We start from the raw sequence: 16175 nt of genomic DNA on the forward strand, positions 1-16175 counted from the left end.
CTTACAGGAATATTAAGTAACAAAAAAAAAATTACACACAAGATTCAATAATATGCCTAAGAAATATTTCCTACTGTGAACTCCATATAAGCTCACCTGACCCGTCTGAATCTCTATTCCTTCATTAATAAAATGTAGATATTTCCCTGCCCACCAGAGAATTATAAGGAAAATGAAATGAAATTATTCTGAAAAGCATGTTACTGTACGAACAAATAATACTGTATCATTTTTACTATTATGAGTGCGTTTCTCAAATTATACGTGGTCTCAGCCGTGGAAAAGAACACTTAAAGATTTGGTGACTACTGAATGTCATCTTTCTTCAGAAACAGACAATGCAAATACATTACCAAATCTCTGGCTAGATTAAAAGTCTGTGGCATGGATCAACTTCCGGGAAATACTACTTCTCACCCATTTCCTTTACATTGTGACCAGTTCTGTTCTGTGGTATAACCAGGCAAGTTCTGACATATGTATAGGATCTTTATTACCCTTCTCTTCTATCTTTAAGAAAATAAAAAAACTTATCCAATGCTTTTTTTTGGTCTGAATTGCCATTAATTCTTCTGTCTGAAACGCAGAACCTATTTAAGAGAAATGTCTGAAAGTGCGAAAAGGTTCTCCCAGACTTATCAGTGAGGGACTGTATCAGCAGGAGCTTTGTGCTTCAATATCTCTTATATAGGAAGAGGTAAGAGTCTGGCAATGGTTTTTTTTTTCAATTTTAAGCCCCACTATCTGCTATGAGTCGGAATCGACTTAAGGGCACTGGGTTTTTTTTTATCTTTGAAGTATACAGGGAAGGTGTGGAGTCACGACTAGGTCCCTTTGCTCAGCATAAATCAAACATACAAGTACCTCAGCTCAAGAAGAAAGACTGCTAAAGGCTCTCGAAGGACACATTTGGTTGTCCTTTTTCCTCAGAATGCCATTTTCCATTCTCCCAACTTTCTCCATATCCAGTAAAGAGAGAACATTCAGCCAGGTAAGAACTCATTTTGCTAGGAGCACTTCTTCCCTCCTCTATGAAGCAACCATCTGTTATCAGCACAACTTACCGCAAAGATTTTTAACAAAGTTTTCATGTAGAGCTTTCGGATACCAAAGGAGACTCCAAAAATGGCGGGGACTATGATGAAAACAAGGAGGAGGGTGAAGAGGACAGTCAGGGAGATGCCCAGAAGGTTGACAATCAGGCTATCAAAAGGCAGCAACAGGAACATGGTGGAGGCTCCAGGCAAGGCCAGTGCCCTCCTCCCTGAAAACAAACCACAGCCTTCAAATGGTCCTCTCTGACAGCACCCGCCTGGAAAAGGAAGCAAGTCCCCAAAGTATAACAAACTCCATTCCAGAGTTCACATCACTTGACTGTCTAAAGAGAAACGCTGAGAGTGGGATGAGAGTAGAAAAGGGCCACAGGAGGCAGCTGGAAAACACAAGACCAGACTGCTCCAGAAGAGACAACTTTAGAGATGAACGAGGCAGGACAAATCTTCAGTACGAGCATCCAAGTCCAAGCTGAATTTCTGGGAAAGTGAGCAGCGAGGGAGGGATCTCGGCTCCTTACACTGCTTCCAGAGGTTTTCCTCTTGCTCCTGCCCAAGGGCACTCAGCAGAGAAAGCTATCCTGCAGATCTGTCATTGCCAGAAGTACCAAGAAAAGTTCAACCTGGTGCCAGAAAAATCCCAGTAACTCCTATGGAGGGGCGTGGCTGCTGGCACTTCACACAGAAGTCTACTGAACTGAAATATGTGGAAATTAAATAATTGTTTTTCTTAAAATTCTTCCATAAGGTGAAAATCGTGTTCACTGTAGAGAGTTCGTATCTGGCCCCATTCTTCCTCTAGAGAGTCTCCTGATGTTCTTCTAGTTCCTGGACCCTCCTACCTGGAGAGCCCCAGGCTTTGCCAGTAGGACACAGATGCCTGTGCAGAATGGCTCATGCTGCCTGCAGTGAGTGTAATTCCAGACGTTGCTGGCATTAGCTTCCCCTGGATAGTCTTCTCCCTAAGGCCCCCTTCACAGCGGTGACCTGGGTTCTTGGCAAGAAGTGGCTCGCATGCTGCCAAAGCTGAGGGTGGAAACAGATACACAGTCAGTCAAACAAATCAAGAGGAGAAACGTCAGTGTGCTCGGGGAGGTGGGGGCAGCGGGGGAGGCACTGTTTTAGGGTGAGCCTAGAGTCAGTTCCAGCTTCTCAAGTCATCAAGGTCAAAGAGACTTAAGTGGCAGACATGGGTGTGAGAGGCAAACACACAGATGCTTCATACAATTTTCAACTCCGATGATATGACCTAGGGCCACACAAACGTTTTGAATAAGAAAAAAAATAGATATATACACACATACATACATATATACATACATAGGACACATTTCAAAAGATAAAAAGGGTATACTTTTAAAAGTAAATCTCCCCCCTCTACCTGTCCCCCAGCTACCCAGAATTCTCTTCCACAGATGCAATCCTATGCCAGTTTCAAATTCTTCCAGAGATACTCTCTGCTTCCACAAAGAAATCCTAATTGTTCTTTTTCTCCCCCACCCCTGCAACAATAATGATGGCATACTACGTGCACTGTTTTTGTTTTTAGCTTAACATATTTTAAAACATATTTTATTGTGTTTTAGGTCAAAGTTCACACAGCAAATTAGGTTCCCATTTAACAATTTTTATACAAATTGTTCTGTGACATTGGTTACAATTTTCACATTATGTCAGCATTCTCATTGTTTCTATTCTGTTTGTTCTGTTTCTGTTGATCTAGCTTCCCTTCTCATCTTTGCTTCTGGGTAAATCTTGACTGTTTGGTCTCATATAGTTGATTGCTTAAGGGAACATATTACTCGCACCTGATACTGTTTATTCCATAACCTGCTTAACATATCTTGGTAGAGTATTCTATTGATGCACAGAGTTCCTCAGTCTTTACAGAGCATAGTTTTCAACTGTGTGAGTGGACTACGATTTAGTTAACTAATCTCCTAACCTTGGGCGTTGGTGTTTCCACTTTTTTTGGAATGTTGCACATCGACAATGTTGCAATAGATACCCATGTACACACATGGCTTAGCACATAAAAGGTACAGGCAAATGTATTTTCAGAATCAATTCCTAGAAATGGAACTGCAGGGGAAAAAGGAATACACATTTTTAATTTTGCAAGATAGTGCCACGTTTTCTGAATTAAATCCCACCAGCCTATCTCCCCACACTGGCCACTCATTTTCTAATTCTACTATTTCAAATATCTTACAAGCGTATTCCAATTTTGTATTATTCATGCCAAATCACAAGTTATCAATGTAAGTCCTGATCCTTGGAGTATTCTATCAACTTTCTCAGGTAAAACATTTTGGCTTCATACCAATCACCTTGTGGCTCTGTCCCAACACATTTAGAAGTTCCAGAAACTGAACAAATGAACAGGTTACTGATGTCACCTTAAATTTTATCCAGTGCTTTATAGAACTCAAAGCCTTTCACACGCTACCTCATTTGGTTAACCTACAACCTGTCAACACATATTTCCATTTTACAAATTAGGAAACTAAGAGAGGTAGACACAGATCAGTTCTCCTGACCCCTCCTCCTGTCTCCATTACACTCCCACATAACTAGTGATGAAATGCTCAGCAGGGACGTAATATTTCAGCAGCACTGAAAATATTAGTTCCTGTCTGATCCTCCACTTCTTCCATTTTCCTCCACCTCCACATTGTTATGCATTATTATTACAGCTAACATTTATGGAATGCTTACAATATGACAGGCATTGGGCTAATCACTTTACATACACTATCCCCACTTAGGAAACCCTGGTGGCATAGTAGTTAAGCGCTACAGCTGCTAACCAAAAGGCTGGCAGTTCAAATCCACCAGGTGCTCCCTGGAAACTCTATGAGGCAGTTCTACTCTGTCCTACAGGGTTGCTGTGAGTCGGAATTGACTCGATAGCAATGAGTTTGGGTTTTTTAATTTATCCTCACTTAATCTGCACAACAACCCTATGGTAGAGTATTTATCATCACTGCCATTTACAGTCGGGGAAACAGGCTCAGAGGGCTAAGGAAGTTACCCAGGGTCATGGAGCCCGTAAGAGGCAGGGGAGGCGTTTGAACAAGTATATCTGTCCCAGAGCCCATACTCTTTAACCGCTACACTCTCCCGTCTCTCCAACTACCTCGAAATGAATTAACACTTCCTTAATGCCAGGCCTGCTCTACAGAACTTCTTGTGATTCGGGAAAACACAAGGCAAACTGAGATTCCTGTGTCAGAATTTGCTGTTCTTCTCAGAATCCAAGGTACAAACCTACTCTTCCATTTTTATAAACTGGCCAAACTGATCGTACATTCCAGATTTCTAATTACATTCCAACAAACGTTAAGGAAGTTAGGTGTATTCCTGAGATACAATCAATTTAATTCCCTGTACTCCTCAGGACTGTCTAGGCCAGCCTAATTTTAGGGCCACACCTCATTCCCACTCTTCCAGCCCTGTCTACATACCCCAGTGACCAGCACTGCCATGGAAGAGTCGGCAGGAGCCCTCTGCCCCACTGGGCAGCTTCACCCACAGTAGCCAAGGTTACCTCAAGTTCCATGGACCCAAGGTGACTGACACTTGGGTGACTGTAATCCCCTAGGCCAGAGCTTGGATCTCTCACCTTTGGATCAGAATCAGTTGAGAATTCCCAAGGTTATTCTGGGTTCATGTCCCCAAAACACTAAAGCAAACACATTTAGCAATCAACTCCTTTATCACCTAGTTCAGGGGTAGGCAAACCTTGGCCCATGGACCAAATCCAGCTATGGCCTGTTTTTATATGGCCCATTATCTAAGAATGGTTTTTACAACTTTTAAAGTGTTGTTAAAAAAACAAAACAAACCTCTATAGGGCAGTTCTACTTTGTCCTACTGGGTCAGAATAGACTAGCAACAGGTTTGGCTTTTGGTATGGTTACACAACATGATGACTGTAATCAATGTCACTGAATTATTTAAAAATTATTGAATAGGCGCATGTTTGGTTGTATTTATTTTTACTACAATAAAAAAAAAGCTAGGTAACATGTTAAACAAACAAAGATGAATATGCGACAGGGATCATGACCTGCAAAGCCTAAAATATTTATCATCTGGCCCTTTACGCAGAGAGTTTGGTGACCCATGACCTAGCTGATCTTCTCCCCCCTTGGGGGCAGTGAACTCTCCCCTTGCTGTCCCACCCCACCCCCTGAGCTTTTGTTTGTGAGTGCCAGACCCAAAACAGAGAACAGCAAACTAGTCAAACAAGTTATCTGGCCAGCACTAAAAAATCCTCACGTAAGTTCTTAGAAGTCCAGAGAAACGCAAGCAACCTGAGGCTATCCAATAAATTTCCAAATGTCTTGCTGGATTGGAAAAGCAGTCATTAAAGCCAGAGGTAACTGCTGTCTTAAAAAAAAAGACAAGAACAGAAAACCATTGCCATGTACCAACTCAAAATGGGGGAAAAAAGGCATTTTATTAAAAATAAATGCGTAATTAGAGCACACAGAGAAAATGCATTTCTAAAGCCCACATAGCACAGTGCCTGTCACGTATTAACCAACCAAACCCACTGCTGTCAAGTCAATTCCGACTCACAGTGATCCTAGAGGACAGAGTAGAACTGCCCCACAGAGTTTCCAAGGAGCGCCTGGTGGATTCGAACTGCCAACCTCTTGGTTAACAGCTGTAGCACTTAACCACTACACCACCAGGGTTTCCTGTCATGTATTAGATCTTGATAAAATGGGATATAACTATTATTTCATTATGATCAGAAGAGACTCAGAGTACTGTCCTCAGTTCTAGGTACCAAACTCTAAGAGGACCACAGAGAGAGGAACGGAGCCCCGCCAGTGCTGTGCTTAAGCGCCTGGCTGCTAACTGAAAGGTCAGTGGTTCAAACCCACCAGGCACTCTGTGGGAAAAAAGATGTGGCAGTCTGCTTCTGTAAAGATTTACAGCCTCAGACACCCTATGAGGCAGTTCCACTCTGTCCTATAGGGTTGCTATGAGTCAGAATCAACTCAACGGCGACTAGTTTTACATAGAGAGGAAGGCATTTCAAAGTATGACACAAAATCCAAAAAATACTATGTGCCTAGCATACAGTAAGTGCTCAAAAAACAGCTACAAAAAAAAAAAAAGAAAGAAATTCAAATTAAAAGTACAGTGACATAGCAAAAAAAAATTTTTTTTAATAAACTATTCTAAGAAATGCCCTCAAATATTGTTGGCTAACATGTAGAATGATAAGGCTTTTATGGCGAACAATTTAGCAATAAGCATCAAAATTTTAAACGCACATAACCTTTGATCCAGCAATTCCACTTCTAGAGATTTATCCTAAAGATAGATTAGAACAGTGGTTCTCAACCAGAGGTGATTTTTGACCCCCTGGGGAGCATCTGGCAGTGGCCACAACTGGGAGTTGGGGAGCTACCGGCATCTCGTGTATAGAGGACAGGATGCTGCTATAAATATCCTACAATGCACAGGACGGCCCCCCACAACAACGGAAGATCCAGCCAAACCCTGTACTAAAGCGTGTGCAAAATGATCTAAGTGCAAGGTTACTGACTTGAGCATTGTGTGTAGTATGAAAAGAAAACATCGATGTCCATCAGTGGAGGACACAAAAGAATACTATTCATCTGCTTAAAAGAATGAGACATCTGCATGTGCACCGACAAGAAACAATCTCTGAGTTAGATGCAGAACAATGTCTACAATAAACACCACCTGTGAGGGAGGAAAAAAAGCGAAAAAATATACACAGTTTATACTTATTTGCAAAGAATAAGATTCGGAAAGATACGCAGGCACTGGCTATAGTAGCTATCTCTAGGAGCAGAAGGGAGGCAGTACTGTTTACCCTTTTGATGTTTTTAAAACTGTATTTATCAATTTGAAGAGGTAATAGCCCCATGGTTCAAACACAAGAGCACACACACACACAAGGTTTGAATCCTGGCTTCATCACTTAACTAGGAGTATGAGTTTAAATTTGGGTAAATTATTATTTAATCTCCTTAAGCATCTGTTCAAAAAGACCTGTTTAAAAAAAAAAAAAAAAAAGGACTGTTCAAAAAACACTTCAGGCCAAAATGGCGGCTTAGTCAGACACACCATGCTGCCCTTCTACAGCAAAGACCCAAGAAACCAAGCGAAACAGATACAGGGGACAATCCTGAATTCAGAGCATCAGATGAAAGGGTAAAGAACTACATCAAACACTGACTGGAGGAAGAAACTGACTGAAAACAGCAAATAAGAAGAGATGGAGCAGAGGAGCCCTGCCAGCCAACCCGGCCTAGCGTGGTCACCTTGAGACAAAGATAGCAGTGATCACAGGTGAAGTGCACAGGTGAGATGCAACTTCACAGAATTCCCAACAGGACACAGAGTAGCTGTGTAGACATACTCGGAGTGAAAGAAGGTCCACGTGAAGAGCCCAGGCACCCCTGCCTGGTGACCAGAGGAGCACGCTCCCCCTCCTACCACCCTCCTGGTGATTAGTAGCACAAATCCCCCATTCCTGCAGCCCTGACTGCTGGGAATCAAGGTGTGAGCCCCCCCATTTCCCCCACCCTGCCCTGACTGCAACTCCCCCACCCCAACCGACCCAGCAGAGTGGTACCCTAGCCGCTTGTTCCACCCCTCCCACCCGTGATGCAGCCTAGCTCTCTCCCTCCTCGCCTGCCCACCACTCCCCCTCCCTCCCCACACCTGTCCGTTTCTCCCACCACCCGGTAAGTGGCTGCAAAAGCACAATAGCGTGGACACTGGCCCGCCATTCACACCCTCCCCCTACCGTGTGAGAGGTGATGACGGCACAACCATGCGCAACCACACATGCACCTGCCTGCCACTCCTCACTCCCGCCTGGCAATAGGTGGCGATCGCATCCCCACTAGCCCGCCATACCTGCCGTCCCACCCACTCAGCGAGTGCCACTGCGCCATTGGACCGACTACAGATGGCGGCCAATACCTGCCCAACCTGCCTTCAGCCACCCCACAAGACCACTGAACCGGTGCTCACACACTCAGCCACTACCCCACCTGCCCAGAGAGAGGTGGCGAGTGCTCCGGTGCAGCCAGACTAGCGACCAGAGTAGCACACCTATCCCGCCTGCCCAGATACATCAAAACAAAACATAACAAAATCAGAACACAGCAGACAAAACGTACAATAAATAAATATGATAACACCTTAATGCCTCCAAAACAAAAGACAATATCAAATCACCTAAAGAAGCAGGACAAGTTGGTTCCAGCAAGTGACTAAAATAAAGATGCAGGAAACCTCCCTGAAGAAGAAATGACAATGGAACTGCCTAATAAGTAATTCAAAAGACATATATAAGGGCCTCCAAGAGATCAAGGAAAATACAAACAAAATCAAGGAAAATACATACAAAACCCCAAAAGGATTCAGGAAAACAATACAAGAACAAAATGACAAAGCACACTATTGGAAGCCATACACAAACAGCAACTAGAAATCCAGAAAATTAACACTAAAATTTCAGAAACAGATAACGCATGGGAGGGGTAAAGGAGCAGAATTGAAGCAATGGAAGACAGAATCAGCAAAATGTAAGACAAATCCCTTGATACCAATCTGTGAGAGGAACAATCAGAAAAAACAATGAAGAACGCCTAAGAGTTAGGTGGGACAATATCAAGAGGAACACTTTACACGTGACTGGAATTCCAGAACAGGAAGAGACAAAAAAAACAGCAGAGAGAAATTTTTTGAAGATTTCCTGGCAGAAAACTTCCCCGATATCGTAAAAAATGAGAAGATACCTATCCAATAAAATCGATGAATCCCAAATAATATAGACTACAAAAGAAAATCAACAAGACATATTATAACAAACTAAAGAGACCTACATAAATGAAAGAACACACTATGGTCATGGATAGAAAGACTCAACACTGTGGAAATGTCAATACTACCCAAAGTAATCTATAGACACAATGCAATCCCAACCCAGATTCCATCAACATTCTTTAAAGAGATGGAAAAACTAATTATCAACTTTATATGGAAAGGAAAGAGACCCCCAGAGAAGCAAAGCACTACTGAAGAACAAAGTAGGAGGCCTCACATTTCCCAATCTCAGAACCTAGCATGCAGCCACAGTAGTCAAAACACCCTGGTAGCAGTATGACAGACACATAAACCAATAGAACAGAACTGAGAGCCCAGAAGTGAACCCATTCACCTACGGACAGCTGATCTTTAACAAAGCGCCGAAATCCATTAAATTGGGGAAAAGGCTCTTTAAAAAATGGTGCTGGCCAACTTGGCCAAGGCAAGGTCACTGAAGCTCCATAGACACATCCAAACTCCTGAGGTTCACCCTTCAGCCAAAGATTTAGACAGGCCTGTAAAACAAAACATGACTAAGTGGGCACACTGGCCCAGTGACAAGGACAGGAAGGCAGGAGGGGACAGGAAAGCTGGTAATGGGGGAACCCCGGGTAGAGAAGCAGAGAGTGTTGCTATGTCGTGGGGTTGACAACCAATATCTCAAAACAATATGAGTATTGTTTAATAAGAAACCAATCTGCTCTGTAAGCCTTCATCTAACACACACACACACACACACACACACACACACACACAAAGCCTCCCTTACTTTCTAGCTGTGTGACCACGAGAAAATAAATGAACATGTCCATGCTTCATGTTCCTTATCTGTAAAATGAGAACAGGTATTCCATGAAACTGTTGTGAAGACTGAAGGTGATAATGCATATCAAGCTATCAGTGTAGTGGATGGCACAAAGTAAGTGCTCAATAAACCGAAGCCACTGCTAACAGTCATCACTGTAAATCTGGAGGCAGTAATAACAAAAAGATAAACTACAATTTTATTAGTTTATCATTAGGAATTCCAGTCCAACTTCTTCATTTTATAGCTCCGAGAACTGAGTCTTAGAAGGGTTAAGTGACTAGAGCAAGTCACAAAACTGGCTACTATCAGTGGTCTTTCTGCTACCCAGGCTGACTACTCCTTTGCTTTGGGTAGGTTGTATTGAAGAGGAAATTGATCCATTTTTTCCTAGTTTACTCTGTTGGGACCCAATGGATTCAATGGGTCACTGAATGCCCCAATCCTGGTGTGACACCAATAGACAAATGTGTGTGCACACATACATATGAGCACAAATGAAATGTGTGCTGCGATGAATTTAACGTCAAGTGTATTGGAAGTAGCGCGGCATAAACAATCTGCTAGAATAGAATGCTGCTGCTTGGGAGGAAGACGGGACAGCACTCAAGAGTTATTAGGTTGAAGTGAACCTGAAATGCTGAAAAACTAAGAATATACACCCAGCAGACATCAATCTTGGGTAAAATAAACTGCCCAAGACAAAGCCAGGATACAAAAAGCCAAAGGGCAGGCCAACTCACTAAGAAAGGGACATGAATACGGTCAGTTTCAGGGCCTTGGTCTTGTCTAAAGTTTAACTTGAGTTGGAAGTGGGTAAAAAGTAACACCGTACCAAGTTCACCCCAGGGCAACATAATTATCTCATGAAGTTGGCAAAAAAAAAAAGGGGGGGGGGGCGGGGGGACAGATATTTGGGAGCTTTTAAATAGTTTATCAAAGGACAATTTGCTGGGGCTGTAAGACCCAAGACGTGTCATTACCCAACCTGAACGCTGCTCTGATAGTTCAATTTCAAAACTGGTACTTTTACATTTGAATACTGTATACGTAATTGGAAGGGATTTCCTGGCCTTTTTCTTTTTTCCATCTTTTTTTTTGGGGGGGGGGTCTGGTTTATTTCATTCAGCATAACTGTTGTGAGCTTCACTCATGCTGTTCATGTATCGACTGTTCACTCCCTTTTATTGCTGAGTAGCATTCCACCGTAGGGATGCACCACAATTTGTTCATTCATTCACCTACAGGTGTACATTTGGGTTGTTTCTGGTCGTTGGATATTACAAATGAAACTGCTATGGACATTCATCTACAAGTTTTTTATAGGCATATGATTTCATTTCTTTTGGGTAAATACCTAGGAGTGGAATGATTAAGTCTAAAATACCTTAAGAAATACCAAGCTATTGTCTAAGCTGGCTGTACTGGTCTGAATTCTCACCAGCAGTGTATGAAGGTTTCATCACTATCTGGCATTTAGACATTCTAATGTCTCTGCGTGGTATCTCGTAATTTTAATTTGCATTTCTGTAACGCCTAATGACATTGAGCACATTTTCATGTGCATATTTCCCATCCATATATCTTCTTTGGAGAAGTGTCTGCTCAAACCTTTTCCCCTTTTTTTTTTACTGGGTTGTTTATTATTGAGCTTTGTTACTCGCCACTGTTTAAAGGTCATGCCATTTTTGCCCAATGATGAAGCAGTCTTCTTTAAAACTAGAAAGCAGTTTGCAAAAAGGTACAAGCTATTTACTTTTTTTTTTTATTTACTTAATAGATCAACCCCACAAAATTCATGAAACATCAGACTTCTTAGTTCAACTCTCAACAAACTCGAAATCATCTTAACTGTGCAAAGAAGATCACTAAAAATGAAAAGAAAAACCTGTGACCACAACCACAAACTCCACTTTAACCTCAGAACTGAAATATTTACCTAGAAAAGGCTCTTTGATCTTTATATTCAGCTGCCAGCGAGTTTCTCCATTCAGTCATTTAAAACAGTGCCGCGCAACGCAGCAGCTGCCAACCACATGTGACTCTTGGGCACTAGAAATGTGGCTAGTCTGAACTAAAATGTGCTGTAAATGTGTAAAGGAACCCTGGTGGTGCAGTGGTTAGAGCGCTTGGCTTCAAACCAAAAGGTCGGTAGTTCGTACCCTCCAACCACTCCGCAGGAGAAAGACGTGGCAACATGCATCCGTAAAGATTACAGCCTTGGAGCAGTTCTACTCTGTCCTATACGGTAGCTATGCATTGGAATCGACTTGACAGCAGTGGGTTTGATGGGTAAATGTAAAATGCACGCAAAATTTCTCTTTAATGACTTTGTATGAAAAAATAAATGTAAGATATCTCAATAATTTTTTATACTGATTACATGTTGAAGTGATACCAAAAAAAAAAAAAAACCAAATGAAGTGATAGTCTGGTTAAATTATATTATTAAAATTATATTCACCTGTTCCTTTTTACTTTTTTTAAAATGGCTGCTATTGTCGTTAGCTGCTTTCAGGTGAATTCTGACTGATGGTGACCTCAAGTGTTACACAGCAGAAATATTCCAGAGGGTTTTCTTGGCTGTAATCTTAACAGAAGCAGATCATCAGGCCCTTTCTTTCACAATACCACTGGGTGAGTTCAAAATGCCAACTTTTAGGTTATCAGTTGGGCCCAAACTGTGCCACCCTAAAGTGGCTACCAGAAAATGTAATATTACTAATGTAGCTTGTATTATATTTCTGCAAGATAGCACTGATCTAAAACTTCTGAAGGAGACCCTGAAAATAGCATATCTCCCAAAAAAAAAAAAAAATCTCCAAAAGTTAGGGGAAAATAAAAAACAACAAAAAATATATATGTGTGTATACACATATATATGTACACATATATATATAAATGTATTATTCTTTCTCTTATTTCTCTGAATATTGAGTATACCACGAACTGCAACAAGAACAAACAAACCTGTCTTGGAAGAAGTACAGCCAGAATGTTCCTTAGAAGCAAGGATGGCGAGACTTCGTCTCACATACACTGGACATGTTATCAGGAGGGATCAGTTCCTGGAGAAGGACATCATGCTTGGTTGAGGGTCAGTGAAAAAGAGGAAGACCCTCAATGAGATGGACTGACACAGTGGCTGCAACAATGAGCTCAAGCATAACAACTGAGGACGGCACAGGACTGGGCAGTGTTTCATACCGGTGTATATAGGATTGCTATGAGTTGGAATCGACGTGATGGCACCTAACAACAACCACTTCTCTGAAATGTGGAGACAACAGTAAATGGAAAGGGCTTAGAGCTAGAACTCAGGAGTCTTCTTAAGTTCTAGGCACAGCTCTGTTAGTATCCTGTCTACGTGATACTGCCTAAGTCATTCGGCTTCCCTGGACTTACGTTTCCTCACCAATAAAATAGGTTTTCATTAAAACAGTCAACAAAAATTTATTTCGTCCTACTATACACAAAACATTATTCTAGTACTGCAAACCGTGAGCTTACAGTTTCACAGAAGGTGCCATCCAGACACAGTGACAACTATCGTACGAGGTAAAGTAAAACCAGTGTTCTAAGAAAGGAGACAAGCCTCGGGTGACCGTGGGGCAGGTGTACTATGTGAACGTTTTAAAAGAGAAAGAGTGCCTTAAAGGAGTTAGGAAAGACTCCAAACACTTTCAGTGTTCCTTCTAACTTGAAAATTCCATTCCCTTAACGAGCATTAGCCACGCTACAGTGAGCATTATTATGGAGCTTACTGATACACAGAATTAATGATACTCAGCCAAGTCCTCCCCATGAGCATAACGATACAGTAAAAACTAAATGACTTTCCATGATGCGGTTCTAGTCTCCTTGAAGGACAACTCTGCGGAACAGTTCAAGCTTAACCGGGACCAAATCATCTCCAGCTTCCATCTCCAGAAAGGAAGAGATTTTTTTAAGAGGTAGACTTTCACAATATGTACACAAATAAGAGAAGTGGTTTATTCTTTAGCAGAAACCAGTCAGCTAGTTGGCTAAAATCCTGATAGGCCAGCCACAGCACTCTGACAACAGAAACAAACAAAAAAACCACACAAAACACGCAACCCCCTCACGCCCACACAGCCCAGATCTTTATGGGGTAATGATTTACCCAGACACCCGGACGCTGTTAACTGGATGTGCGTGACAACTACTGTATTTAGGTCACAAACTCATATCCCTGAAAGCAAATTTATAAACGATTATGTCACATCAGCATTGTAACAAATAAACTAACTCAATTTATATACAAACTCAAAGAACTTGAGCTACAAAGATGCCTGTCTTCACAGCATTACTTGGAGAGGCAAAATTTACCCATTTTAATGGGAAGAAAATTGAGGCACAAGTATAGGTACTGAATTCACCTTTCTTGAGATAAAAAACTTAACAGCTGATAGTGTACTAGGGGATAAAAAAAAAAAAAGGGGATACACACTATGATTTTGTAAAAGAGCTTATCCTGTAGTTCACCCCACCTAGGATTCTTATCTGTTAATGGCATGAAGAATGTCTTATGGCAGGGTGCTACTGTCCTCTCTGTTATCTAGAACAAAACTCTAGGGATGCACTCCAAATCATTCCAGTTTCCCAAAGGACTGCTTTATTAAATAAATGTGAATGTTATCTAGATGTTTTAAAATCATGCTCTTATCCTCTGTCTGGTATACCACTGCTGAGGTCAGAATTTTCCCATGTTTCCTAAAAGCTATGATTAGAACTTTTCATTTACCCTAAATCTATTTTAAGAAATAAATTTAAGGCTTATCCTCTAGTTTTACTATTTCAGAACTTGGTAGAAAAACTAATGCTTACTCATTCAAACTCTCACGATTCTAGGAGTTTTCAGTCATAGCCCTTCTCCACGTTCCTCTCTCCAGAAGGAGGCAACCTAATGGCAGGCAGTACGGTACAGCGGAAAGGAGACTGGCTGAGAAGTGGAGAGATATCGTTTCCAGCTTCAGTTCTGCCTCCTTTTACCTATGTATCCTGGACAGGTCACTGAATCTCTCTGGATTTTAAGGGGCTCATCAAAAATGAAAAAGCTGGACAAGGTGACCTGGAAGTTCTCATTCAGCTCTGAAATACTTTTTGTTTTAACCTGTCCTCCAGCAGCTTGATTCTTTTCGATACATTTGTCTGGTCCTTCTCCAAATCTATTCTGTGCTTCTTCCTTGAAAAATCTGTGATAGTAACCTGTGTTCCAGACAAGTACACCTTGGTTTTATACAACAGTAAGCTTTTTATTTCCAACGTGAAGCTACTTTTGACAAATGAAGGTTCACTTTCCACTGAAGCATCGAGTATTTATCCCTGAGAAAGAGGGGAGGAGGGGACTGGATGGAGATGGGGATGGGACAGGATTGGCCAGAAGTGATGTTGGCACTAGATGACAGGTACTCGCTGGTTTACTATCCCATCTACTTTTGTATATCTGAAATTCTCCATACAAAACTAAAAAAAAAAAAAAAAATCACTGTCAAAGAGAGAAAAGAATACTCGGCTGGCATTATTACAGAACTTTTCTACACAGTCTTTGGCCTAAGGATAATTGCTTTTCACATCATTTCCCTTGGGTGGAGACAGAATCTACAAGACATGAAACTGGGCAGAGGTGCTCAACGTTGAGCCAGAATTAAGGAAAAGGAGCCAAAAAGAAAATCCCTTAACTGATTTCGGAAATTTATCAGTTAGAAAACCCACGTCATAGAGGACATCGACAGTGAGGCCCTGTACTATACAGTACAGTCTGGAACGTGTTTCTATAAAGCTACGTCTCATACAGTATATTTTTCGTAACTTTCAAACTGTAACACTTAAAGCCCTGGGTGAAACGGGAAGTGAGTAAACAAACAAAACCCTGTGGCAAGAGGATGCCTCGGAGGGCGTGACATAACAGAAAGGCAAGAAATTTCAGAAGGTAAGATCTGTAAGAAAAAAAGGGGTGGAGGGGATATTCACTTGGAGAATAAGAGAGGGAAAAATGAACATCCTAGGAGCGCAGAACACAGAAAAATAAATGACAGGCATCGGCGCTTTCCGGTGGTCTCCTCCAGCTCACACCATCTACATTCCTCGACTCTAGGGGGGAAGGACAGCGGGGCCCCTCGCATTCGGGACGGATGCAGTGTGTGTGGACACAGAAGGGTCCATCTCGAAGACGGGGGCGTCCGGAGACAGGAATGGCGGGGAGCCAGCCAGCCCCTCGCTGGACTCCGGCAGCGCAGGCTCCTCCCTGGCGCGGCGGCCCGGGGACCAGGCACCGTTCTGAAGCCGGCAGGGAGCCGCGCCGCGGCCGCCGCGAGCGCGCACCGGGAGGGGCGCGGACTGTTCCACTGCGGGGGAGGGGGCGGGACGTTCCATCTCGGGCCGGGAAACCCCACAAACGGTAATGGTGTCTCCTGCCGCCGGAG

At 42.3% G+C, this 16175-nt stretch overlaps 1 protein-coding gene across 3 annotated transcripts in view; it reads right to left on the bottom strand.

Annotated features, from left to right (window-relative positions):
* Window positions 1-16175, bottom strand: part of GPAT4 (glycerol-3-phosphate acyltransferase 4) — a 37584-nt gene that overhangs the window by 21158 nt on the left and 251 nt on the right. The window contains exons 1-2 of one of the 3 annotated variants that reach the window (XM_064272786.1): window positions 12700-12786; window positions 1065-2078 (exon numbers count right to left, since the gene is read on the bottom strand). In XM_064272786.1, the coding sequence (XP_064128856.1) occupies window positions 1065-1229 (165 nt within the window). In that variant the 5' untranslated portion in view covers window positions 1230-2078; window positions 12700-12786. The other 2 variants (XM_064272785.1, XM_064272787.1) reach the window with 2 other exon arrangements.

Source organism: Loxodonta africana, chromosome 19 (genome assembly GCF_030014295.1).
Source record: "Loxodonta africana isolate mLoxAfr1 chromosome 19, mLoxAfr1.hap2, whole genome shotgun sequence".
In the NCBI taxonomy this organism is placed as follows: domain Eukaryota; kingdom Metazoa; phylum Chordata; class Mammalia; order Proboscidea; family Elephantidae; genus Loxodonta; species Loxodonta africana.